The 27,083-nt window shown below is 38.9% G+C and overlaps 1 protein-coding gene and 2 long non-coding RNA genes across 8 annotated transcripts in view; 2 read left to right on the top strand and 1 right to left on the bottom strand.

The window, feature by feature from the left end:
• LOC5578296 (regulating synaptic membrane exocytosis protein 1) overlaps window positions 1–1,072 on the top strand; it is a 40,894-nt gene extending 39,822 nt beyond the window's left edge. For all 6 annotated transcript variants that reach the window (XM_021851047.1, XM_021851048.1, XM_021851046.1 and 3 more), the window contains 3 exons: window positions 278–513; window positions 589–750; window positions 814–1,072. In XM_021851047.1, coding sequence (XP_021706739.1) covers window positions 278–513; window positions 589–750; window positions 814–1,002 — 587 coding nt within the window. In that variant the 3' untranslated portion in view covers window positions 1,003–1,072. The remainder of the gene's footprint in view (window positions 1–277; window positions 514–588; window positions 751–813) is intronic.
• Window positions 1,073–3,543: 2,471 nt separating this feature from the next.
• Window positions 3,544–26,228, bottom strand: LOC110678428. The gene is made up of 3 exons (XR_002501597.1): window positions 26,062–26,228; window positions 4,303–4,549; window positions 3,544–3,724 (listed from the first exon to the last, which is right to left on the bottom strand). It is a non-coding gene; the product is annotated as an uncharacterized LOC110678428 (long non-coding RNA).
• Window positions 8,131–8,376, top strand: LOC110678429. The gene is made up of 2 exons (XR_002501598.1): window positions 8,131–8,217; window positions 8,295–8,376. It is a non-coding gene; the product is annotated as an uncharacterized LOC110678429 (long non-coding RNA).
• Window positions 26,229–27,083: the final 855 nt, after the last annotated feature.

Below are 27,083 nucleotides of genomic sequence, written 5' to 3'. Positions count from 1 at the left end.
TTGTGATCTTTTCTTTTCGTAATTCGTAATTCGGTTTCTAGATGATCTCTTGCGTAGTACATAATATTCCAAATTCATAGTTTACAATGCTAGTCGTGGCTTTAACTAAAGTAGTAACTAAAATGTAAGTGTTTGACACAATGTTAGTTAGATATTATGCATGTTATATTATTTGAAATATGTAAATATTTTATCTATATGTTAGTTATTGATGATTTGAACAACTATTTTTTTTATGACAGATTCGAATAACTCATCTTATTTTCTCTTCATCCAGAAACACTGAATCAAAGTATGTCCGAGAAAAATACAGATAAAATTGAACGCATGATTTCCACTCTCAAAATAAAAACGGATAGCACACGTGACCTACAAGCAGATTCCAACACCAACTTTTCCATCAGTAGTCTCGGACCTGGTCAAATACTTCCTAAAGGTTCACAGCACAGCTTGAAATGTGTCGGAGAACTACGGCTGGCTGTCACTTTGGACAAGTCAATCCTAGAACTCAAGGTGGGAAAACATTTTCTTTAATGAAGTATCTAAAACTCAAGTATGAAATACTTAAAAATAATTTACTTTATAAAGGTCATTTCCGCAAGAAATTTGGTCCCTGAAGATTCAGAAGCAACGCCGGACACATACGTAAAATGTTATTTAAAAGATGGAGATCGACTGAGACATAAAAAGAAAACCAGAGTTGTGAAATATTCTCCGGAACCACAATACAATCAAGTGCTGAAATATTCGGTATAACCTCATGGAAAAGTTGCAATAACCGGGCAGAATAAATAGTTTTCTTTCTTCTTTCAGGCATCAGAGCTTTTTGGGCGAACAATATTAGTGACTGTGTGGCAAAAATCATTAGGTTTCGAACATAATCAAAGTATAGGTGGCACAGAGTTATTTTTCAATACATATAAAATGAAGAGTCCTATTGAAAGTTGGTACCCATTGTTTCCTTCTCAACATGTTATACAAAATCAAAATGATTCTCCTTAGGAGTTTAGAGTTGAATTTCATATTTTGAAAACTAGCATGTGATGTATTAATTACACTTTGAAACAACTTATTTGTATGTGAATAATTTATCCGAACAATCCATTGACATTGAATAAGTTAGAGAAACTGATGGAATTACAGTAGTTTATGCAACAGAATAGTGATTTTTATCAGCACAAGTCGTAAATTACAACGAGGCTTACCGACTTGAATAATTAGGACGAGATAGATTGATCAATACTAACTGCATCGTTTATTTTTTCAACTGCCATACATATTTTTGGTCAATCATACTGTCCATGTTCGCATGGCCGACGTAACAATAATAGTGCTTGTTGGGAAAATGCGTTTTTGTGTTCCCAGCTGCATTCTTGCATCTGTTAACAATTTAAATAAAATAATCTGTGCATTTGCTTAAGAATGAATTTCAAAAGTTGACTCGGGAAGATTTTTGTGTCATTCCATACTTTTGTCAACTGAAAACGCATACATCATTTTATCCGAAGAAACAGTGTGTTTGATGAACGAATGGGGGAATTGGCGTAAAAATTTGGTCACTGTCATAGCAACCTGATTTATACGTTACATAGGATACCTAGTAATCCGTAGTAGGAGGGGGGGGGGATTCTAGGGAAGTGGCCACATTGAGAACTATTCCTAAACTTTTCTTGTGAAACAAAAACTTCATGGTTTTACAAAACAAGTTCAATAAAAGACATATAAGTGACTTCTGAAGACATTGGTCACCTATTGGGGGCCGTCCATAAATGACGTAGCATTTTTTCGCTGAATATTTACACCCCCCTCCCCCCTCGTAGCATTTAGTCACAAATGCTGATACCCCCCCTTGGAAAATACGTAGCATATCAAGCACCCCTCCCTTCAATTTTTGTTATTTGTTTTCCTCAGCGATTGGGCCAAACCGTAAATTAGATCCAGAAATTCAAAAGTTTGATATGATTTGATGTTAAGTACTGACTGAAACGTCAGGAAAATCTGACAAATGATAGTTTAATATACTGTAGCGCAAAAAAATCATTCGGAAAACAGTTTAAACCAACTTATTTCCTGTTTTAGTTACATAATTATGGTTCCCAGTTTAAATTTAATTTGATTAAATTTGGATTAAATTTATTGTGTAGTACTTTTGCTGTCGTTAAAAGCTAGAACAAGTTTGCAGCTAAAAATGTAAGAAAAAAAAGATAAAAATCTTGTGCAGATTAATAAAACTTACAGCAAGGAGTAAGGGTTTAAAATAAAAGGATTCTTTTTAATTATTCGTGGTAAAGAAACATTTTTAAGTGAACATGATCAAGAAAATTCCTTAATTTGGAACGGATCTCCGTCATTATTCTCTAAATTCAAATCAATTCAGCAAATAGTTACCAGATAGAGGATAAAAAACAATTGCAATATTTGGAATTTTTCAAAAATCAGCTATTTTTATATAATCATCTTTATTTACAATTTCAACTAAACTTAATCATCGTCACCCATACTGAAATATTCTTCCACAACTCATAATGACAAAATGAAATAATAAAAATGCTCGTTTACTGAATTAACGAATGATTTAGAAAACTGATTGATAGAACAATTAACACATTAAAAATAACACTCGAATATGATGTCCTCATTATCATCCAGATTTTTCCATCAAGAGCAATGATATATCAAAACAAATCGTTGATTTGACTGAGTAGAAATCTCCTGCAACATTGAACGCACTGAATAAATATCTTGTTTTACTATAATAACGTTAATATTTGCCTTAATGAGCATAGAATATTCTTTTGAGGAAATAAAGTTCCAACAGAAAATATGAATTGAACTTCAACGGTTGATGCTATATCTTGTTAACAAATCCAAGTCGATAAAGCATTGATTTTTACTTAGCTTATTGAACTCAAAATTTGTTTATTTATAAATAAAATAGTTTGGACACGAATACAATGTAATATTTACACAAATATTTAAGGCTTCACAAAATCTATTTAATTTCTGGAAAATTAAAAAAAAATCTTAGTAAATTTATTAATTCGATAAGAATTTTTTAATATTATTATATCAATGTTTTGAAGCTGAATCATAATTTAACAACTTAAGTTTAATAATTCAGACAGAGAAGTTTGATAAAAAAACTGTCATTTTTTCAGCGTTAATCTTTTCACCGAAATTATTCGAAATGCTACGTCCGTAAGCTGGGACCCCTCCCTCCCCCTCGTCACACATCGTCACAAATTCGTGAAGACCCCCCTCCCCCCTAAAATGCTACGTCATTTATGGACGATCCCTTGGCATAATGGTTATGTGGAAGAGGCCTATTTTAAAACAATTCTGGAACCTTCCTTCTTTTAGCTTTAAATTAGCTTCAAAAAGATCGTAATTCAGTTAACTAGTTTCTGAGAACGAGCCATTTGAAGCACCCAAGTCTTGTCCCGGGATTTGAAGGGTTAACGCCATTTGATAAATTGTGTAAGCCACGTGAAATAATTATCTATTCTATTGCACCATGAGTTTCAAATGACATACTAGGACACTTTGGGAGACAGGTGTAAAGAAAATATAAACTTACCTTAGTCGCTTAAATAAGTAAAGGCCGCTCAACTCTGAATCAGACCCAAGACTCAGTTCCTGACCTAAGCAGCGCCTCTGAAAACGATGGTCTGCTGAATACTACGTCAAGCTTCAGTCTCGGGGAAAGTGGTCCATCCGTCGATCACTAAATGTGGAAAAGGGAATAGCGGTTTTATTGCGAAAGGAAAATTTAACTCCGTGTAGGCTCCATGTTAGAAACTTACTAGAGATGGTCGGGTCTCGGGTTTTCAAACCCGAAACCCGACCCGAACCCGAACCCGACGGGTTCGGGTCGGGTTCGGGTTTGAAACTTTTTATTTTTTCGGGTTCGGGTTCGGGTCGGGTTTGAAGGTTAAAAAAATATCGGGTACGGGTCGGGTTCGGGCTTGAAAAAAATCGGGTTTTGCCGGGTTTGGGTCGGGTTTGGGGATAATTGTTCACAAAGTAACAACCGGAAAGCTTCCCTATGCATCAGAACCGATGAATTTATCATCTTTTCGAACTCGGGTTCTATTCGGGTTTTTCTTAGAAAACTTTCTCGGGTTTCGGGTCGGGTTCGGGTTTGAACAGCGAAAATTTTTCGGGTTCGGGTCGGGTCCGGGTTTGCTTTTAAATTTTTGTCTCGGGTTCGGGTCGGGTCCGGGTTTAAAGGAATAAATTAAGTCGGGTACGGGTCGGGTTCGGGTTTGAAAAATGTGAAACCCGACCATCTCTAAAACTTACCCAAGGGAGGGAGGACAGAGCTGTGATCGTGGCTGACTTGCAGACAACGGGATTCAGTGTTTCAGTGTTACCCATGTCGGTTGAAGCTAGGGCTTCACTGTTTCTCGAGCGGGTTCGGTATTCCGCCAGACGGTTATGGCGTTCAAATTTGAATTGATTTTTTTCTACTGTCAACTCCACTGGCCTACTATGTTAATTGCGTAGTATAAGCTAGGTATGCTGTTCAGCTCAAGAAAAGTGAAAATTTCTGCGGAAAGAAATGGTCAAGAAACTTTCTACAGTGAGCCCCATTTGAATTGACATTTAGAAATGTCATTTAGAAAAGAACTTTTCAACTGCGTACTGCGATCAAAGATGCTTTTCTTGAGCATTTTTTGCAAGAAATTTCCCACGCATCGAGATAGGCATTTACTTTTCTGTTGAAGTGCATACTTCCCAACTCTTCCCAATAGCGAGGTGACAATGCTTGATTCCATCTGGGGGATGCGAAATGAAAATCAACAAGTAGCCAGGCTGCTGTCAAACAAAACTTTTCGTAAAAATGATCCGAGTATGCCCAGGAACACTCAAAATAATCCAAACGTCATTGTTACGTGAAAACATACGTGATTTTTTTCCATCGCACTTTTCACGTAGTACTTACGTGAATCATAGGTATCCCAGAATGAACGCATGAACTTTTGAACTTCGTCCATTGCACCGACGCTACACGTAAGAGCTACGTGGATTTTCCGATAGCCTTTACGAAGCGTTTCAATAGGACCTAGATGGTTTTGCATTAAATTTAACTGTAATAAAGACCAATCTTATTTCCAATAGGCTTTGGAAGAAAACTAATTCCCAATTGGAAAATGTAAACAAACTTAAAAGATTGTGATATTTTTATTGTCAATCTGAGCATTTTGAATCCTGTTTCCCCAATTTTGTGAGTTTTGGTCTGTGTTGTTGTATCCTTCGCGTGCTATAATTGATAGAGGTTATAAATCAGGTTTAAAATATGAAGTAATGCAGGGATTCTTCGATATTCGAAGCATGATAATTATCTTGAAATCAATCTTACAAAGTGTTTAAAGCAACAGCGGCTTCTGAAGTTCTTCAAAAATCAAGCGGGCGTCATCTTAGGATTTGAGCTCAACACCGAATGTATGTACACTATGCAGATGTCAAAATGAACTTAGGCACCTACGTGAATTTCGCGTAAGTGCGATAGGTAACCTCAGTAAAAATTACCGAGTCACTATTTGGTGGTTATGAATGATTTAGTGATCTTTATCTTAGTCAGGTGAAGTGGAGATAAAATGAATTTGGAATGATCTACGTGATTTTTCACGTGGCAATGACGTTTGGATTTTTTTGAGTGAATGTTCGGTCGTGATTTCGTCACGCTAAAAAATGTTATGCAATTTATATAACACAAAGTCTGCCGACTGTTGAAGTAAAGTTGTGCTTGGTTCAAATTATGCAAAAGTCTTTTACAACTTTTCTAAAATATGTTTCTTTTTAGCACGAGGCCAGAAACTTTCTTATTAAGTCTGTTTATTGGAAAAATCGTCAGCTTTGAATTGTTTATACTTTGTGTGAAGTATTTCAAGAGTGCACTTTGGATGTGGTTTCCTGCGAGACAAGCAAACAAACAACGGTTAGCACTCGCGGGAAAGATTTTGTTCAATTCTCGATTACTTTTTCAAATCGACGTAAGTAACTTTTATACGGTTTTGAGAAAATTAATTAGAAAAAATCACAATCTATCTTCTAAAACTGTTTTAAAATGAATCACCTTTTTAACATTTTTTTGCCGTGTACTTCGCTCAAATTTTGCATACACTCAGCTCACGTTCAAAAACTAGGTAGTTTCTATTATTTCCCACAAAAATAATTATAAGAAAATGATAAGCCGTTTCATTCAGTTACTTTCGACGTTTTTCTACCAGTGTAAAATCGGCTCAAGTAGTGTTTTGTTTTGATTCGTGGTTAAGTCACTTTGTCTCTCCATACAGCGGGGCGGCGAAAGTAGTGGTTAGGTTGCAAAAGTTGAAAATGTTACTTTCGTCGTTTTGTAAATCCGGAAATTAAACGTTCTAAAAGTGAAAAGTTGAGTTGGTACAGAGCGGTACGTGTAGAATTCCGCCTGCTTAACACGTAGGATCGATAAAGTAAGTTTGTATACTCTTTTGACTTGAGTCTGTATGAATAAGTTTTCGAGAATTCGAACAATTTAAATAGGGGAGGTGTACCAGTTTTGACCACCCTAAGGAAAAATATTGTTTATACATAAATCAAACGACTTTTGGTTACTGTCTGGGAGGGAGGCATATATACTACACACGAAATATAGAACAACGTTTGTTTGAACTGCAAGATAACTCTAGCTTGCCAACAACAATCAAGGCAGGCTTGGGGAAAATCGCTAGTTTTCTTTTGTTGTGTACTTTCGATCTTTCCTGACAAACATGGAAAAAGGGCCACAGTTTTATATGCACTAAATATTCATTTTCATTGGAAAAAGTAAAATGATGCGTTTTTAAATGCTTTATATTCAATCAGATTGCAAGGTGCTCACGTGACATTACTTGCATTGTGTGCATGAATTGATTTTCATTCGATTTTTGTCACTTTTGATGAAATGCGAAATCATCGAAATCGTTAATCAGTTACGCGCTTTTTCCATGTTAGTCCAATGTTTGAGATCTGGGCTCACAGTGACAGTTCGTGACAGCGGAATCCCGGCTCACTATGACGTACAGAAATTTTGTATTGGTTTCTCCCTCCCAGGTTACTGTCAATACATTAAACGAAAGCTTTCAATCCATGTTCAGCAGGGAAAATATAAAAACTAATCAGAAACTTTGTTTTTGTATTAAAAATGGCGGTGGCGAATACTGGACCACTTGCACCAGTATTCGCCACGATTTTAATTTCGGTTCCTGAATTCGCCACCTGCGTTGAATTCTTATGGAGGGTGGCGAATCAGGAATACCATGGCGAAAAATAGGTGCAAAGGAGCAAAAATATTAAGGAAAATGGTTTGTTTCTATTATTTTCTGAGAAAATTTTGCGGTTTCCAAGAATGTTTCCGTATCATCTTAAAGCAATTTAGCGAACACTAAACAATTGACAATCATATATGTCGTAAAACGGTATATAATCCGGGTGGCGAATAACTGGAACATGGCGAATACCGGTACACCTTCCCTATTTTAGTCCGCACCCCCTAGGACTCCATGGGCTCTGCACAAAAATCTTCCTCTCTCTTTCACACTTTCACAAAATTAGTAAACAACAAGGCCAGTAAACGTCAAAATATCATGCAAAATCATAACAGTGCAGAGGCCTATTGAAGTGACTCGCCGTATGGAATGGAGACTCACTTCAATTGAGTCGTGTACTGTTACCTCGTTATACGAAACCGACAACTCTCACCTCACGCCACTCGTAGAGTAAACCCACCTATGTGCTACAAAATTTTGGGGAATAGCAAGGAGCATGGAGGTCTTCATTTCGTCTTTGGTCGAATGCCAAAACGTCGAAAGGACAAAAAGTCGGAGACAAACCATCTAATACCGGGTACCCTTGTTGGATTGATTGCTTGAAACGAGCAGAATTGGTGAAAATCCGCCGTTTCAAATAAGTAGCGTTTGCTAATTATGCGCCGTACACGAAACGTCGTTTTTATTTTATCGCACGTTGAATTCTTTCACTCGTAAAGGAGCGGTACGATTAGTGTACTGCCCACAGGGGGCCGATATGATGGCCATATTTTGTTGCCTCTTATCGAACGCAAGCAGCGCTCACCAATACTATTACGCTATAAGCAATGCAGCAGGTGTGAATGTGGGAAAATGAACCTAGGCACACAAAATCTACGCATATTGTTCGTTATTATTTCCATAGCGTAGCTCGCGGTTTAAAATAAAAGTAAGTTTCATAAATATTATCATAAAAACCACAATGATGTGTTGTTTCCTTCTTTCGGTGTCGATTCTCATAATCAGAAGAACAATTATCACGATGATAACATTTCGCATCACAAGTTTCCAACCAATATCGATGCGCGGGATAGATGGCTAAATGCCATTGCGAACGCGGATTAAACCACTGACAAGTAAACCGAAGACTTTCAATGCACATTCTCACATACCAGCTTTGCGCAGTTTTTGTCTTGTTTGGCGCATTTTGTACCATTATCACTCATACGGAAGGTAAACATTCAACAAATACATGAGTGTGCGTGAGAATTTCAACTGGAGTATAAATTTATGCTCCCGATAAGAAGGCACAACAAGACCTGTCAAATACCATAGTGAAAAACTATGATGCCATCCCTCTGACTGTCCATAAAAGCATAACTGTCTCATATTGATTTTCAAACCAACACCTTTTTTCATCGCAACATGCATGCTTTAATATGTACTTAACTTAGCATATAAAAATTACAACAATTTGTTTGAAAATGTTGTGGAAAAATATGAAGTTTGCGTAGTCCCATATTGAAAAATAAAGGCATAACAGTCTCTATATGAAACCTTACATCCCGATAGCAACGGCAAAACTTGAATAATGGTAAAGTTTTTATTTTTTGTTGATCAATAGTGGCAATATAAGTAATCTGTGCGACTTTGCCAAATGTATATGGCATGCAAAAATGTACAACAGTCAACTCTCCCTAACTCGAAAATTATGAACATTTGTATGAGAAGGCAAACTTCAAACTTTGAGTGTTATTTTCTCAATGCCTACTTTTTGCTTTTATGGGCAATGTATAGCATATGAATTATTGGCTGACAAATGTTTAGTCGAATGGGTTTATCGAATTTATTCTTCTTTTTATAATTGGTTGTTCTGTTTATTTATACTGTTAAAATAATTATCGGTAAATTAATTAACTTATAACGCGTGGTAAAGATGGACAAATTATGGGTGAAATTATGAAAATAAATCCACGTACTCGGCTGGGATTTGAATCCAGGACTCTTGTATGCTAGACGAGCGCTTTACCAACTAAGCTACCGAGCCACTTGGTGACCCAATAACTGAGTTGGTTACAAGAGCACGTGGATTTTTTTCATAATTTCACCCATAATTTGTCTATCTTTACCACGGGTAATGAGTTAATTAATTTAATAACCATGCGGATTGGATTACCGAACAGCTCAATATATGCGTCAATTTACATTAGAGTGTTACTGCCTCTCTGTAGTAGTCATGTCGTCACTTGAGTGAGAACGACACGTTGATAGCCTTCCCACATCTTTACTCTTCAACAATACAGTTGTTGTGGAAGCGATGTAGGTACGATAGGCAAACAGTTTCAACACTAAACAAATCGCACTAACTCTGCCCGCGTGTGTAGTAACATGAGATGGACGGATATGGGTTATGAAAAGGGTCTGCGTGGTCTGTAGGAATTTTAATTCTCAACGTGTAACCAACAGTTATTGGATCACCAAGTGGCTCGGTAGCTTATTTGGTAAAGCACTCGTCTAGCATACAAGAGTCCTGGGTTCAAATCCCAGCCGAGCACGTGGATTTTTTTTTTCATAATTTCACCCATAATTTGTCCATCTTTACCACGCGTAATGAGTTAATTAATTTAATAACCATACGGATTAGATTACCGAACAACTCAATATGAGCGTCAATTTAATTATTGGTAGTAGATTTGCCAAACGTCCGGCAATAAATATGCCAACGGCCCTGGCGGAATTTGTTCCAGATGCTTTGGTGGATTATTCTTATATTCACATGATATTCTTTCGAACTCACGAAGATTAAGATGAGGCCCTCGTGGAACCTGTGCTAGGAGCACTGGAGTGGCCACATTTGTTATTACCGTAATCCGGGGTAACTTTGATCAGCGGGGTAACATTGATCGGTATGACCCTTCTCGTAATAAGTACGAATCATCATCTATTGATGGAACATTTTCAAAGCATGAATGGTTCCTCTCATTCTTCCATTCATAAGCTAATGAAAATTAAGGTTTTTTTTGCGAAAATTGCGTTTAGTTCATGCGTAAATTTGTCAACTTTTTGAATCAATGATTTTCATCATCATGGATGAACATTCATGTCTCACATGAGTTCTACATATGGTATGAGCACGGAAAGTGCGGTTGTTACTAAAATTGGCATCGCCGAAAACGATTCCGTGGTCAAATCTTTTATAAGTTCATTCAATTAAGCAACATTAACGAACTACTATTAAGAATGCAGCATTTCCTTAGGAAATTGCCTACCTTTAGGCGTATTCCGCGATTTAGTGTTTTTATTTTTGGAATAACTTAAAAAGTATATGACTTGTAAGAGTTTGTTCTCCATATTCGGCATCAGAAGCCATGATTTGAGTAAGTAACAACCTTTTCAATATTAACGAACGTTGTTTACATGGGTGATCAATGTTACCCCATATCAGCTAAATAAAAAAAAATACTTAAAACATTTGTTTAAACAAACTCAAATCTTTGGAAAACCAAAATACAGTATATGATCACGAGCGGTTGGTACTTGTTTTAAAAATATAAAACTTGCGACATTTGCATTGTCTAATGAGAAAATCATGGATTTTGGGGCTGTTTGGGCACGTCAGGAGTTAATCATCAATGTTAACTTCCTTTTCCCGAACAGCCTAGATAGCCGTGTAGTGTCGGTAGCGGTTGTTTCAATTGGCTAAGAATTAACACTACGGACTGCCTGTTCCGGTGGTATAAGTCCATCTCACAGGTGACCCCTAATTCATGCCGCTTTAAGCTTACCGTGCCTAAGAATGAATGGTTAGGGGGGTCTAAAAAAAAAAACCTAACCGCAAACGGAGCCTGTAGAGTACCAGGGCGCCCTCTACAGTATTGTGCCCTTCCTGTGCTACCCGGAGCGCACCATTGTGTTTCTCCGAGACAATCGGCTTCCCTTCTTCAGTCTCAAACCTGAGGCTAAATAAGGGTGGGATTATAAGGATGTTGTAAATTAGTTTAAATTTTTCACCCTTATGGCTTCGCATTATGCGTTTTTTTTGTTGGGGCAGCAGGGACGACAGTCCAGGGGACCTCTGCGAGTTGGGGAGTTGCCCAGGATGTGGTGAAGTTCGCAGTGGGCTCTGATGAACCTTCATAAAAATCACAAAAATCCGAATGCAACTCTGTCACAGCGACCGGTGCCGCTTAAAGTACCCTAGCCCAAACTAGCAGGAGTGCCAACCGGCACATCAGGATTGATACCAGTGAGATCCTGATTATGGCATACTGGTCGCGATACAAACGGACAAGGCATGGAATTACGAGTAGGAGTGCTTCGAGCACATTGGGACCAACGCCAGTACGGCCCCAATTATGTATACTGGCAGCGCACGACAAAGGACAAGTAACGGTATATGTACTAGATAATATGCTTTGAGGCTGACAGCGGCGACATTCTACTCCCTCAGTAGGGTCGGGTGACACTGGCCCGAAACGGCGAGTGGGTTAATGGCGCAGGCTGCCCCCGTCCCGTAAAACCGTGGCAGGCCTTAGAGTACGTTCCAAATCCGTCGCCTGGTTGTTCCAACTGGGCGGGAGTAGGCTCAGATGCCATTACCTGACCTGCGCCGATCCGGCTCTGAACATAGTACCCCATAAAGGACTATGTCAACCCTAGCATGGCCTCCCTGCTTGCATAGATAACCATGGGATTATAAAGGCGACTATTCCAGCGGAGATGGATAGCGGCTCTTAGGGGGACCCATAAGAGATGATCAACCAAAACAAACAACTAGCGGAATGTGAAGGAGAGGCTTCTGGACCTATCAGTAATCGGCTAAGGTTCCCGCCAAGGAAGGAGGCGACCAACTTTATTGAAAACAGTGTGGGCAAAAGCCTAGATACTGTGACGACGGCAGGCACTGGCCGCTCCAGTGCAACATGTGTGGTGACCGATGGCCCGGGACTAATTGAGGCCATGGATCGCAATAGGGAGTACCTCCCTAAAATGCAGGTAGCTGCTGAGCAACTTGATGTCATCATCGAATATGTTAAAAGCAAAACAAATATCAGCAAAGACTTGAAAACAAGTCTACTGAAATTGCGACAATCAGTCCTAGCTGCAAAGCAGGACTACGAGAAAGCCAAGGAACAACTGGGCAAGGTAGAAGGCCAAAAAGACACTAGGTCGTGTCAGACCGAAGTGTTTTCCTTCACAGGCAACGCGAATATATCTGATGATATTATTCGATACGCGATGCGGAAGAGGGAAGCTTCCGGGGATGAATACGTGGCGAAAAGACGTATGGTTGCTAAGGGAAAAGTGACCTACGCGGCCGTCCTCCAAAGCGGAAAAGCTGGCACGAGCCAAGCCCCGCGATCAAGAGGACATGGCAACAAAGGAGAGGCCAACACCAATCCTAAGGCCAAGAAAGCCAAAAAAAAGGAGCCACGGGTTAACCGGAACCAGGCAGTGCATCCACAGGAACCACGGGCGCAAGGCAACAGCAACCCGTGAATACGAGTTGGAAATAAGAAAAAACAGAGGAAACCGAAAACGGAGCCCAAGGAGAGCGCTAAACCGAAAACAGCGAAACGTAGGAATTTAGGCGAAGCCCTCGTTATCAAAACGGAGGAAGCAAAATACGCCGAGGTTCTGAAGGCGATGCGAAGCACAGAGAAGCTATCGCCATTGGGCGCAGACGTGCGAAGCATAAGGCGAACTAGGATTGGTGAAATGATCCTAGTCTTAAAGAAGGACGCCAAGGAAAAGGGTGCAGTCTATAAGCAACTGGCACAAGAAGTACTTGGTGACGAGGTTGATGTAAGATCCCTTACTGCTGAAGCGACTCTCCAGTGTAAAAATCTGGATGAGGTCACCGATGCAGCGGAGGTCTCGGCTGCCCTCAAAGAGCAGTGTGACATCGACGTAGCCAGTAAGGCCATCCACCTTAGAAAGGGCCCGCAGGGCACCCAGGTGGCGGCGATCAGGCTGCCGGTCGCAGAGGCCAACAAAGCGAAGAACTTGGGCATACTCAAGGTAGGCTGGTCGGTTTGCCGGCTGAGCATACAACAGCCTCCTGAAGTTTGCTTCAAGTGTTTCGGGAAGGGCCATAAGTCGTGGAATTGCAATGGTCCCGACAGAAGTAAGATGTGCAGAAAATGCGGCGCTGAAGGCCATAGGGCAAGCGATTGTAAGCAAATCGCTAAGTGCCTAATATGTGTCGACAAAGCAGACAACGGACACTTAACGGGCGGACCCAAATGTCCGGGCACAAGCGGAGTATCAAAGCAGCCAAAACGGAAGTAACACAGTTAAATTTAAACCACTGTGATGCAGCCCAGCAGCTGCTTTGGCAGTCAGTCTCGGAAACCAAGACTGACGTGGTGTTATTATCGGACCCATACCGCATACCAGCCAACAACGGGAACTGGGTGGCGGATAGGTCTCAACAGCTAGCAGCTATAGGGACGACAGGACGATACCCAATCCAAGAAGTAGTCTCTAGCTCAAATGACGGTTTTGCGATAGCAAAAATCAACGGCGTGTTCTATTGCAGTTGTTACGCGCCCCCAAGGTGGTCGATTGAGGAATTTTTCCCACATGGTTGACAGGATGATGGCCGAACTAGCTAATCGGCAGCCAGTAGTGATAGCTGGCGACTTTAATGCATGGGCAGTGGAGTGGGGTAGCCGCTGCACCAATCAAAGAGGCCAGCTATTGTTGGAATCCCTGGCCGCATTAAATGTAGAGCTGGCAAATGTGGGTACAGTGAGTACCTTCCGCAGAAATGGTGCAGAATCGATCATCGACGTGACGTTTTGTAGTCCTAACCTTTTAGGTACCATGAACTGGCGCGTTGATGACGGTTATACTCATAGCGATCATCAATCGATTCGCTATAGTATAATACCAGGCGGGCAGAAGGCAGCGCGATGTAACTCGACCCAAACCCGAGGATGGAAAACAGCGCGCTTCGACGGCGAAGTATTCACTGAAGCCCTGAGGCGCGAACGAAACACTCTGGACCTAAACGGTGAAGAGCTAGTTGCTATGATATCACGAGCGTGTGATGCTTCCATGCCGAGAAAAGCCCCTCCTAGAGAGAACAGGCCGCCAGTGTATTGGTGGTGCGAATCAATTGCAAATCTTCGAGCAATCTGCTTTCGGGCTAGACGAAGAATGCAATGCGCACGCACAGAAGCACAAAGAGAGGAACGCGGTGCAGCATTCAGAGAGGCAAAGTTGACTCTCAAAAAGGAAATCAAGAGTCGAAAACGGGCATGCTTTGAAAGTCTATGCGAGAGTGCCAATTCTAGTCCATGGGGTGACGCCTACAGAGTGGTAATGGCTAAGACCAAAGGAGCCATAGCGCCCCAAGAGAAATCGCCCGAGTTGCTGCGATCGATAATCGATGTACTCTTCCCGCACCATCCCATAAGCCCATGGCCCCCAGCGCCGTATGCGGCAGATGAAGGAGAAGAAGTGGCGAGAGTGACGAACGAAGAGCTGGCAGAAGTCGTGAAATCATTCGCGTCAAACAAGGCACCGGGACCCGATGGTATCCCGAATGTTGCCTTAAAAGCGGCAGTGAACACGGATCCGGACATGTTCAGAACCACGATGCAACGCTGCATTGATCAAGGAATCTTCCCGGATGTATGGAAGCGACAGAAATTGGTGCTACTACCAAAGGCGGGGAAACCACCAGGTGACCCGTCGGCGTATAGACCTATCTGTCTACTAGATACGACGGGCAAGTTATTGGAGAGGTTGATTCTCAACAGACTAGTACCGTATACGGAGAGTGCGGACGGCCTGTCCAACAACCAGTTTGGATTCAGAAAAGGTAAATCTACTCTGGACGCCATCCAGTCGGTCGTTCAAACAGCTGAGGTGGCAATCGAGCATAAAAGGAGCGGCATCGGTTACTGCGCGGTTGTCACTCTGGATGTGAAGAATGCGTTCAACAGCGCAAGCTGGGAAGCAATAGCACACGCGCTTCACCGCCTCAAGGTACCGGTGCAGTTGTGTAAGCTTCTAGAAAGCTATTTTGATGGTAGGATTCTACTGTATGACACAGAGGAGGGGCAGAAAAGCGTTCGAATTACCGCGGGAGTACCTCAAGGTTCAATCCTGGGCCCGCTGTTATGGAATGCGATGTACGATGACGTACTGAGGCTGCCCCTTCCGACGGGTGTTAAGATTGTTGGCTTCGCCGACGATATCACCCTAGTGGTCTATGGTGAATCGATGGAGGAAGTAGAGTTGACAGCAGTGCACTCTATTTCCCTGGTTGAGGAATGGATGAAGTCTAGGAAACTAGAACTGGCCCGTCACAAGACTGAGATGGTGGTGGTCAACAACCGCAAGTCCGAGCAACGGGCGCTTATCTCGGTAGGTGATTGCACCATAGAGTCCAAGCGATCCCTTAGGCATCTTGGGGTAATGATCGATGACAAGCTGAGCTTCGCTAGCCACGTTGAATATGCCTGTAAAAGGGCATCTACGGCTATAGCGGCGCTTTCGAGGATGATGTCTAACAGCTCTGCTGTAATTGCCAGCAAACGCAAGCTGCTGGCAAGCGTGGCGCTATCCATACTAAGGTATGGAGGACCAATCTGGTCAAAAGCGCTTAGAACGAACAGAAACCTAAAGCGGTTGGAAAGCACGTACAGGATAATGTGCTTAAGAGTAGCAAGTGCATACCGGACGGTATCTAAAGAGGCCGTGTGCATCATAGCCGGGATGACGCCCATCGGGCTCATCATCAAGGAAGATGTTCAATGCTTCAACCAAAGGGGTACCAGAGGAGTCCGCGACACGTGTAAAGAGGAAACGCTCAGAAGCTGGCAGCAGGAATGGGATAACTCCACTAAGGGTAGATGGACCCATCGACTAATACCAAATGTGTCAGATTGGTATGGTAGAAGCCATGGGGAAGTGAACTTCCACCTGACGCAGTTTCTGTCAGGACATGGTTGCTATAGACAGTACCTGCATAGGTTCGGGCACTCAGAATCTCCTGCGTGCCCCAATTGTGCTGGTGTAGAGGAAACAACGGAGCATGTCGTGTTCGATTGCCCCCGTTTCATTGTTGTGAGAGGTCGCATGCTCACTACATGCGGAGGGGACACGTCCCCCGACAATATTATAGAGAGAATGTGTGCGGATGCCGAGTGCTGGAATGCAGTAACTACGGCTGTCACTCACATTATGTTAGAATTGCAGCGTCTATGGCGCGCCGACCAAGAGTTGGCTGCAGAGGATTAGCCCTGCCGAGGCTGGTCCCTTGTAACATTGTTTAAGTCGGCTAGGAGAAGCAGTTTGCCTAGGCTACTTCTGCTACACGTGTTGTGCTATATGCACTGGTCCCTTCCCGAAGAAATACCGTAAGGTGGTTCCGGGGAGATGAGGGTCTGAGTCCAAGGGTCATGTCGATGCACTGTTCACCACTTGAGCAATTCTAAATGAATTGCTCATGCATAGTGCATAGGCTGGTTTTAGCGGGTCGTCGTTGGTGCGTCATCCCCGCATTCCCTGAGTTATCTTCTCAGGGGATCTGTTTGCAGATTTCCCCCTTGTAAAAAACAAAAAAAAAATGAGAAAATCAGGAAACATCCCAAAAAATGATCAATGTTACCCCGGATTACGGTACCATGTTTATTCTTTTCCTGTATTGACAAGTTCTCTGGAATCCATGAAGGTTGAGATGTCGCACGGTATGTTTTGAACATAAAACGGAAATGTCCCACATTTCTCAAAAATGGCACCCCCGTGACCCCAGTTCAATCCGGATTATCTCCAACCTGCATGGTTCCGAATTCAGAATTGTCCATTCTATGGAAAAAAAAAACTACAGTCAACTCTCCATAACTCGATATTGAAGGGACCATCGAGTAAGGGAGGTATCGAGTTACGTACGTTACAGAACACAAAACCAGTGCATATGCGATCCAAGGGACCATCGAGGTAGCCATGAAAACCAACTTTTGCTATGGTTCTCTAACTCGATATCGAGATACCGAATATCGAGTAAAGGAAAGATGACTGTAGAGTGATTCCAAGCAACAGCACCAAAATTTGGTAAATTTTTTAATTCATTTTTTTCTATTGAGCTGAAACTTTGCACAGTTTTTCAGTTCCATCTAAATCGTCATTTTCCGATATCAAATCTTCAAGTTGAGTCACGACTAACTTTTTAAAAGGGTGTATGTGAAAATGGTTCAAAAATATTCAAAAAGCTGCACAGCAAAAACGGTTCGTTCGATTGTTAGACAACTAAAGAAAACTAAATAAAGATTCCAAAAAAAATACACACAGTAAAAAAAATATTTTTTTGCATTAAAAAACATAATTTTTGACACAAAAACTCAAATATCTCAAAACCCTATCGGAATACCAACGTAATTTTTTGAGGGAAAACGGTCCATTATATTAGCTATCTACCATAAAAATTTGGTGATGGTAAACCAATAAACAAAAAAGTTATGACATTTCAAACATGTCACAATTTTCACATTCAGTAGAAAAAAAAAAATTTTTTTCGGTGTAAATTATTACGGGAACCGCAGTTTGTTGCTGATTTTATTGTTAAGGGCCTTGCGTGAATTAAACAAGTCGTTTTCATGTATTCATTAGTATTATGTATATTATATGTATAAATATTATGTATATGTATAAATATTATATGTATATGTATAAATTAAAATGAATTAACAGATTACACGAAAATAAATTTTTTTTTACCAGGATATTTTTTTTTAGAGTATGATCGATGAGTTTCTAAATGTTATATATAAACTTTAAAAGTTTTGGATTTGGGTATGCGTTATGAGATCATGAAAACATTTTATTAATACTTATTTATTTATTTATTGTTATTCAATTTTTTTACAATATCGAACACTTTTGCATCATTATCAGTACAGTTCGAGTATAGTTTTGCTTTAATTTTATTTTCTGACAATGGAATGAAACAGTGGGTTTCTTGGATCGTTTTCGCGTTATTATATTGCTCGCTGAGCTCTGATGCCGTTAATTCGTACTCTTCAGTAGTAGTAAAACAAAATGATAATTTTGTTAAATCTTCTTCTTTTCTGCGATTCGCCCAATCAAATAGTTCTTTTGCAGTTTTAATTGGATGCTCACGTTCTTTGGCTAAACTTGCTCTTGTGGCCATGCGCTTTATGGTTCCTCCAATAGCATCACAAGGACCTTTGCCATGTGACGTAGCAAAGAAATGCCATTCTGCATCAATTCCGTACTTTGATTTAAATTGACATAGGCTCGAAAAATTCTTACGGTTTTTGTACTGCGATGCTGCTCCATCAGACATGAAATATATCTTTCTGATTTCTTTATCCTTATCAACGCGTAAAAAGTTAATCATTTTGGCAATGAACAAATTTACAGATACTGAGTCGTGTCTTAAATCTTCGGAAATTACAATAAAACTAAAATGTTCAATTTGCGTACTTCCATTGAAATAAATAACGAATGGATGAATTGTAGCTTGTTGTACGTTCCAGTGATGGGACTGCACTGCATCTTGCAATACAAAGCTATAGTTTTCAGAAAAATCACAAATGACTAAAAATTCACCATCTTGTAATGTATTTTTCGTATTTTTTAAAAAGCGGGATTGCTCTGTTTTAATAAAGTCGTGAGGAATTAAACTTTCTAATTTCAAGCAAAAAAATGACACAAACTCATCTACAGGTTTTACAATAGTTTCTAGGTCACACCTATCCGTGGTCACCCATTGCTCAAATGATAACTGATCAATATAATTTTCTTCAAACTCAGCGAATAAAGTATTTTCCAATGATGAAGAATCTGGACAATCCGAACAAGATCGTAGATAGCAATTTGATGTTGTATTTTCACACAAAAGACTACCAGTTAACATTTTAATATCCTTTGATAAATTGATTCTTTTCAAACTATGTAAGATTAGGTTAATATTTTCGTGTGTTGTGCACACACAAACATTATGTGTTCCTGAATTGGATAGAAGCTTGCATTGCCTTGGACGAAGGCTTGCAAATGAGGAAAAACCTACCTTAATATTTTCGTTAATTTCCTTGAAGCGTGTATACGCTTCTTTCAAAGTAGTCATCATTAATCGTTTTTGGATTGCTTGACGCTTTCCATCTTTTTTTACAGATACATAATCTTTTTGGCCAGGCATAGCTCTACTTACTTCATCGTCTTCAAAATATTGAATTATTTTTTCTTTTGTCTCATCTGTTAATGAAGTACTCGACCTAGCATTTTTGGTTGCAAGACAGTTATTTTTGAATTGTTTTGCCTCTTTTGCTGTATTTCTATTGGTTTTGAACTCATCAATGGCGTCTTGAATAGACCACGAGCTTGGCAGCATCGACAAAATCAATAATTTTTCTTTCCTTGTCGTGGCTAGATTCGAGAACTTTTCCTTCATATTCATAATTACCTCATCGTAGTCTGTATTTTCCACATCCTCAGGTCCTAATTTGAAGAGGTTTCTTCGTACAGCTTCGTTGATTTCACGGTATTTTTTCTCGGGATAATTGACGTAACCCATCTTCGTCCATTTAATCGGAGTCACTTTTATTCCAGCTATCCCTTCGTTGAAGCGTTCGATGTTGACCTTCTGGATGCACTCATCTTCTGATTGATTTGTTGAAACAGATGTCGCTGATGGTACCGTGGCAAGACTATCTGCACTTGGTATTTCTGGTAACTCCTCAGTTGTTGTCGGTGCATCTAGTAATTCCTCAGTTGTTGTTGTTTTCGAACTTCCTGCAACCTGATCCACCGATGATGTACAGATTGCCCGTTTGTCAACGTTTTAACGGCAGGACGTACAAATGCGTAAATTTGTATTCAATGTAGACATTGGAGCATAACCAGCCGCTTTCAGCTTATCTATGGTGCTTTCTGTGAGATTTCGTAGCTCTTTCGAACACTTTTTTTCTGCAAACGGCCTGCAACAGTTGAGAAAGCGACTACTCATGTTGCTCGTTAAATTTTAATAAACAAAATCACTTTTAAGTTTTTACTGACTAGTTTGGTGTCGTTTGCTTGACTGAAGAAAAATTTTACAATTAAATCTTTTATAACCATAGTGGTAGTATATTTTTAGCTTTTTCGTGAGTATGTTCATGGTATGTACCTATCATGTTTTTGATGTTGTTGAAGTTACTCGCTTTCTCCCAAATATGATTAACAAAGTCTATTCTCTACCAAGGCGGGTCTATACCCAGGTGTAATCAGATTTTAACTTTGTGAAGAAAACCAGCGCCGAGAAAACCGACCTGCTTTACGTATACTAGATCACCTGGGTATATACCCTTTTTTTTACTTTTTTTTTGTAGCTTTTGTCTTCAATATTAGATTTCTTATAGGTTTCTTTTATCAAAAGGTTTCAACACTATTGAGAGAATTTTTCTTCAGTTACGTACAATAAAAAATATGACACTATCAAGACTTTAGATCACAACACTGGATCGCGTCTAACTTTCTAATAGATGCTATAATAGTTATGAATAATTAAATAAAATATCATGAAAACAACTTGTTAACCTCATGTGGTACCCTTAACAAAAAAATCAGCAACAAACTGCGGTCCTAAAAAAAATTAACAATGAAAAAAAAAAAAAATTCACTAAGTGTCAAATTTGTGAAATATTTGAAATGTCATAACTTTTTTGTTTATTGGCTTACCATCACCAAATTTTTATGGTAGATAGCTAATATAATGGACCGTTTCCCCTCAAAAAATTACGTTGGTATTCCGATAGGGTTTTCAGATATTTGAGTTTTTGTGACAAAAATTATGTTTTTTAATGCAAAAAAAATTTTTTTTTTACTGTGTGTATTTTTTTTGGAATCTTTATTTAGTTGCCTAACTCTGTTTCTTTAGTTGTCTAACAATCGAACGAACCGTTTTTGCTGTGCAGCTTTTTGAATATGTTTGAACCATTTTCACATACACCCTTTTGAAAAGTTAGTCGTGACTCAACTTGAAGATTTGATATCGTAAAATGACGATTTAGATGGAACTGAAAAACTGTGCAAAGTTTCAGATATTTTTGAAATGGTCGATCAGAATCGACTTGCATGCCTCCGTGGAATCCCTCTGTAGTACCTTTTTCAAGCCAATTGAGGATGGTTTAAAAAAAATCGAATAGAATTTGACGCCATTTCGTCAAGCTAAAATTGCCTTATCGGGGGTCGTGGACGTAAAGCTGAAATATTAATACCAAAGACGGAATAAAGACCTTCATGTCCCTTGCAATTGTCAAAAAAATTGATGGCACATAAGGTAATAGAGCAATATCTAGAATGCCGGAAAGGTGTACTGCGATCTGAGAAACTTGATTAACTTTTGCAGTTCGAAGGGACCAAATGCAGTACTAGAAGTGGTACCCAATCTTAACCCGACTGGGACGGACCTGTTAATATTGTGCATTGGCCTGGGATACGGTTATATGAAACATTTAGATTCTCGTTCCAGTCCAGTTTTTGAATTGCATTCAGGTCCCATAACAACTGTGCAAAATTTCAACTCGATCAGAGAAACTATATTTTAGCGCCAGCCGTTAATGGGATGGGATTTACTATGGGAAAACTTACTTTTGCAAAGAAAAATTGCCAGAGGTCGCCCATTGACCTCTATAAAAATTCTGAACACAAATCTTGATAGGTATTTCTACGATGAACAACATTTCCGAAGCAACCCGATGCTTGTGAAAAAAGTTATTAAGCATTGACTATTCGGAAATTTTACCCGATTTTGTTATTACAGTCGCCTCTCCACATTTCGATATAGGGAGAGTTTGGGACATAGAATAAATGTTCAATGAATACTAGATTGAAATTCACTCCGTTATCAGGTAAATTAAAAACAAACAGACGTTATTTCGTCTTTGCAAATCGTTTTGAATCCTCAAAATCTAGTCAAGTAACCTTTGATAATGGGCATATCGACATACAGAGAGAAAATCGGGAATGAAAACCACATCGAGATAAGGAGGATATCGAGATATGAAGAGTGAAAATGTATGCGGAATGAAGGGACCGAACAAATCATCGACATAGGGAGAGATATCGAGATATAGAACATCGAGATGTGGAGAGTCGACTATTGTTATTCCTTTACGTGTTAATCAATGTCGCCTTGTCAATATGTTTTCATTGAAAACAGAGGCGCGTCCACGTCCAAAACCATGGGTCGGACAAACATTGGCAAATATTTGGTGCATAGTGGGCTCAGAAAATTTAGATGTTAAAAATCTAGGGCTGCAATTTGAAAATGACCCGATCGCAAATGGGTGTAAGTGACATTTTGGTCGGTTTTGAGTTGAGTATATTGAAAATTCTACTGTTTCCAAGCTATCTAACAATATTTTAAACAGAAAAAAATAACATGATTTTTAAAAAACCGGCTTGTTTTGTCTGTTTGCCATACCATTTGCATATGATAAAAAATGTTGAAAAACAAATTAAATAGATTTAGTACGACCTTGATCGAGTTTGTATGTAGGTATATTGAGCAGATGATAAATAGTTTAATTTCTTTGCAAATGTAAGTTTGCCCATAGTAAATCCCATATAAACCCACCAAAATATAACTTCTCCGATCGAGCTGAAATTCTGCACAGTTGTTATAGGAGCTAAACTGCCGTGAATCGCAAGTCAGTCCCATCTGTAAAAAGTAGGCATTGAGAAAATGGGCTGTGAAGTTTTCACACTCATTTTTCATACGAATATTCAAAAAAATCCAGAGGATTGGAACATGTTCAAATCTTAATGAAACTTTCATAATTTGCTTTTCACTATGATATCTGTCCAACAAAAATATAAAGATTATGAAAACACGGTTCATTTTTGTGTTACACGGTGCGGAAATCTGTAGTGGGACTGATATGCGGTTACTTTTCATTATGGGACAATTTGACTTGCTATTTTTTTCCTATTTTTTCCGAACAAATCTTGCTATCTTATTAGTGCAGCTGAAAGAGCATTGGAAGATATGTGGAAAACTGAACTCAACTCAATTTTGACGAAAATGCAGAAGGGACTGACTCGCGATTCACGGCAGTAAATGCAATCCAAAAAGTGGACTGGAGCGAGAATCTAAATGTTGTCCCACACTACTGTGCATGTTTATTCTTCCATTAAAAATTTAATTGCGTTTATCATATTAATCACACGTAGATAAACTGATCGTCGTATTTTTCTAATTATCTTCAAGCCGAAGTCTGCACAGTGGGCCTGGCCTTTTTAAAATTTGTGATATAACACCGATATGCTGCAAATATTAATGCTGACGAGAAAATACTGGAAGAAATTCCGATATTTCCAGGATGCTTTTCAATATTGTTTGTGCAAGCACTAAGAATAGAATAGAACAGAAAAGTAAAAAATCCTTGACCGAATAGGTCTAGCAATTTTATACAGAGAGCTCCATTTGCATACTCACCTGCGTACTGCGGTCAAAGAAAATTTATTTTCTTGACCATTTCAAGCAAGTAATTTTCCACGCATCGAAATAGGAGAATTTCTTTTTTTGTAGTTGTGGTGCCTTGCATTAACGAGCAGTCGTAAGTAAATAGTTTCACCTTGCAGCGATGTACAAACCTTGTTATTAAGGTTGCATTAGATGACAATTGAATAGTTTGGATTAAGAGTGTGAATGTGACAGTATAGCGAGGAGTGCGGTTCAGAGGGAGATTAATTGAATGTTGATTCTGTAGAGTGGAAGCCGGAAGTACAGCATAGAGTATCGAGATCTAAAAGATTTTAGAACACGGAACTGTGCATCAGGAAATAGTGGAACACCACAGTAGTATTTTGTCTAAGATTTTTTTTTTTTCGATTTTTTCGGAACCGTTTTTGTTAACTGAAACAGCCGATCGTTTTGATAGAAAAGGAACATACCTTTAATGCATTTTCAATACACGGTGCCCCGACAGACCGTTATTATGTAAAAAAATTGTCCATCAAATCTGAGTATAGGGATCGATTCCTAAGGTCCTTATGCACCTCTGGGAAAATTAAAAAAAAATCCCTAGGAGGAATCTCAAAAATCTTTATTTGAAGTTTTTGACTAAAAATTTTGATTTAAACATTATTAAAATTATGCAATAGCACTGAAAAAATCTACAAGATCGCTCAAAAACATGGTCAATCTGTTCTCAACTAGTATACAATTTTTACCGTTGTTATAATTAGAAATATTTACAACTAACTTATTACCGATTGGTTTAAGTATGTTGTTTTTTTTTGAGAGTTTACTGGTCTAATTTCAATTGATTGTTGTTTTCTATGTAAAATCGATTGAAAGGTAAAACTAATAAATTTACAGTTAACAATGTTGTTATTTCGAAAAACAAGGATCTTAGAAAAAATGTAGCATAATAATAGTCAGAACATAAGCCATTGCTGATTAATCGGCTATTTAGAGCAAGTATCAAACATTTGTTTCAAATCTGGAATGATTTGGTTGCTCTGGCACGCTAACGTCAACATCAGAATGAACTTACGCGGATGTCTTCCACGGGGCCACTGACCTTCACCTGTAGAGATATGAGACAGTGCTTGATGGGGATGTAGTTGAAGTTGTTGAAGAGCCTTAGAACACATGTGACGTGTGATAATGATATTTCCCGTGTAGTAAAAACATGTGTTCTGGCTGCGAATATCTTCTTTTATGGGTTACGCAGCCAGCCTAGGGACCCGCAACTTGCAAAGGGAGACGACATTACTACACTGTTGCTAGATATAGGTTTATCTGACTTCATAGATCCATTCTTTCGTTAATAACTTCGCACAAGACACCTTGCGACCCTTTATCGTACAACACTGAAAAGTGTTTCAAAAACTAAATCAGTTTTCAAAGTTAATGCAAAGAGAGCAACGATGAATGTAAGCATTTACACTTAAAATAAATCGCAGTATCCTGTGAAATAAATCCCCGAAATTGAACTGTAAACAACAAAATTACAGATTTTCCAGTGAAATCTACTATTTTACCGACAAAATCCGCCGGTAAAATAGTAGTTGAATCAACTATTTTACCGGAGAAAATCCGTGAAATCTATTATTTTACCGGAAAAAATCCGTGAAACAAACAATTTTACTGTAACCCTGTGAAATACAAACGAACAGTTCGGTAACAGCATTATTTTCACCGAACTTCTGTGCCCAAGTAACAATTTCAATGCTCTTTGATCTTATATGTTATTTATTGAGGTTTTATCAGAGATGCATTGAATCCCAACAGATTTAATAATGGATTTAAAAGTGCTAAACGATCTTTCCAGTAAAAACCACTTTAAATTGCTTTGTAGACACCTTTAAGTGCTTCTGTTAAAACTTGTATGCTAGATAAATTTGTTAATAATAAATTGTATGTTGAAGGAGCTGTATAGTGTCTATTAAAACCTATACTTAAAACCTCAGCTTGTTTGTCTTACAAAGACATCGATAAAACTCCTTAGACTGCACTAAGTCATGTTAAAGTCTTCTTAAAACTCAAACGTCTGACGCAAGTTATGGTCTGCGTGTGGTTACCAAAATCATTATGTGGATAATGATAATCATGTAAATCATGTAATCAACGTGTTTTGAAGCACGAATTTAAAGAATCATAAAACACAATAAACTGGCAAACATTCCGCTCGCAGAATTATCTGACTACCGTGTGTAGCATATTTTTCCCATGCTTGCCTGAACTTCCCTTTCTCGTGGGACAACTATGCTGCACACAACAGCTGAGCTACTCGTAAAAAGCTTTCATTTTCAGCCACTTATAACTTACTGTTTTCTTCATCAGCACAATCGATCAACCACGGGCTTTATCACAATAATTCATTCCACTAACAGTATTATTAGATACGTAACAATACGAATTAGTTCAATAAATTATTCCACAAAACCAAATTTTCCGATTTGTTTACCATTTTGACAGCACTATCTTTCTTGAGCGCAATAAGTTTAAGCCAAGGCTCCCAGAAAACCTATTTGTCTTACTGTAGAAAAAATAATCCGGTTTAAGAATGTAATAGCCAGAGGAGGATTTTTTGCAAGGATTCTTAAGATCAAACCCTCTCATGAATTAATATATTGTACGGAATAATCATCAATTGATCTTAAACCATCCGAGACAAGAACAGTAAGATTTAACTGGATGGAATCCATTTTTATTGACGTCGTTTCGGGTTCGTAATTACAATATGTGTGGCAAATCTCAATTAAAGATTGAGAAGAGCATGAAATCATTCTAAAAAAGTAATGGAATAAAATATTAGATAGGCAATTATGATGTTGTAATTGTGGCGCTTTGTTGTAATTCGATTTTTTTTTTGTCATTCCACCAGTAAATTTTCTTTGGCATGAATTTCACGCGAATGCAAGAAAATTTACTGCCACGCAAAAATGATTATTTTAATTTATTATTATGAGTCGGCAGACATCATGATGGTTTCAACATTATATAAAAAAAGTTTTGATTAATAAACAACTTGTTGGCCGATGTTTGTTCGATCGTCAGCTCTTAACATCGGTTTTATTCCATGTTTAAGGATATCGCAAAAGATTTAATAGCGCTAGTTGAGCTCAACAAGGCTATACAATAGCTCTTATGTATGTTTTAACTGGTTTTAACGTACACTACAAGGGTAGATGTATTCATACTATACAAAACTAAGAAGTTTAAAAACGGTTTTAAGGTATAGTTTTAACAACCTCCTGTAGTGTGGGCCTCTTGGGGTTTAACGGAGTTTTATCAAAGGTTTATTAAGGTTGTTAAAACTAATAAGTTCTAAAATGAGTTTTAACGAT

The sequence above is a fragment of the Aedes aegypti genome, chromosome 3 (genome assembly GCF_002204515.2).
Source record: "Aedes aegypti strain LVP_AGWG chromosome 3, AaegL5.0 Primary Assembly, whole genome shotgun sequence".
In the NCBI taxonomy this organism is placed as follows: domain Eukaryota; kingdom Metazoa; phylum Arthropoda; class Insecta; order Diptera; family Culicidae; genus Aedes; species Aedes aegypti.
Note: the sequence above shows the minus strand (reverse complement) of the source record. Positions and strands in the feature narration are given on the sequence as shown.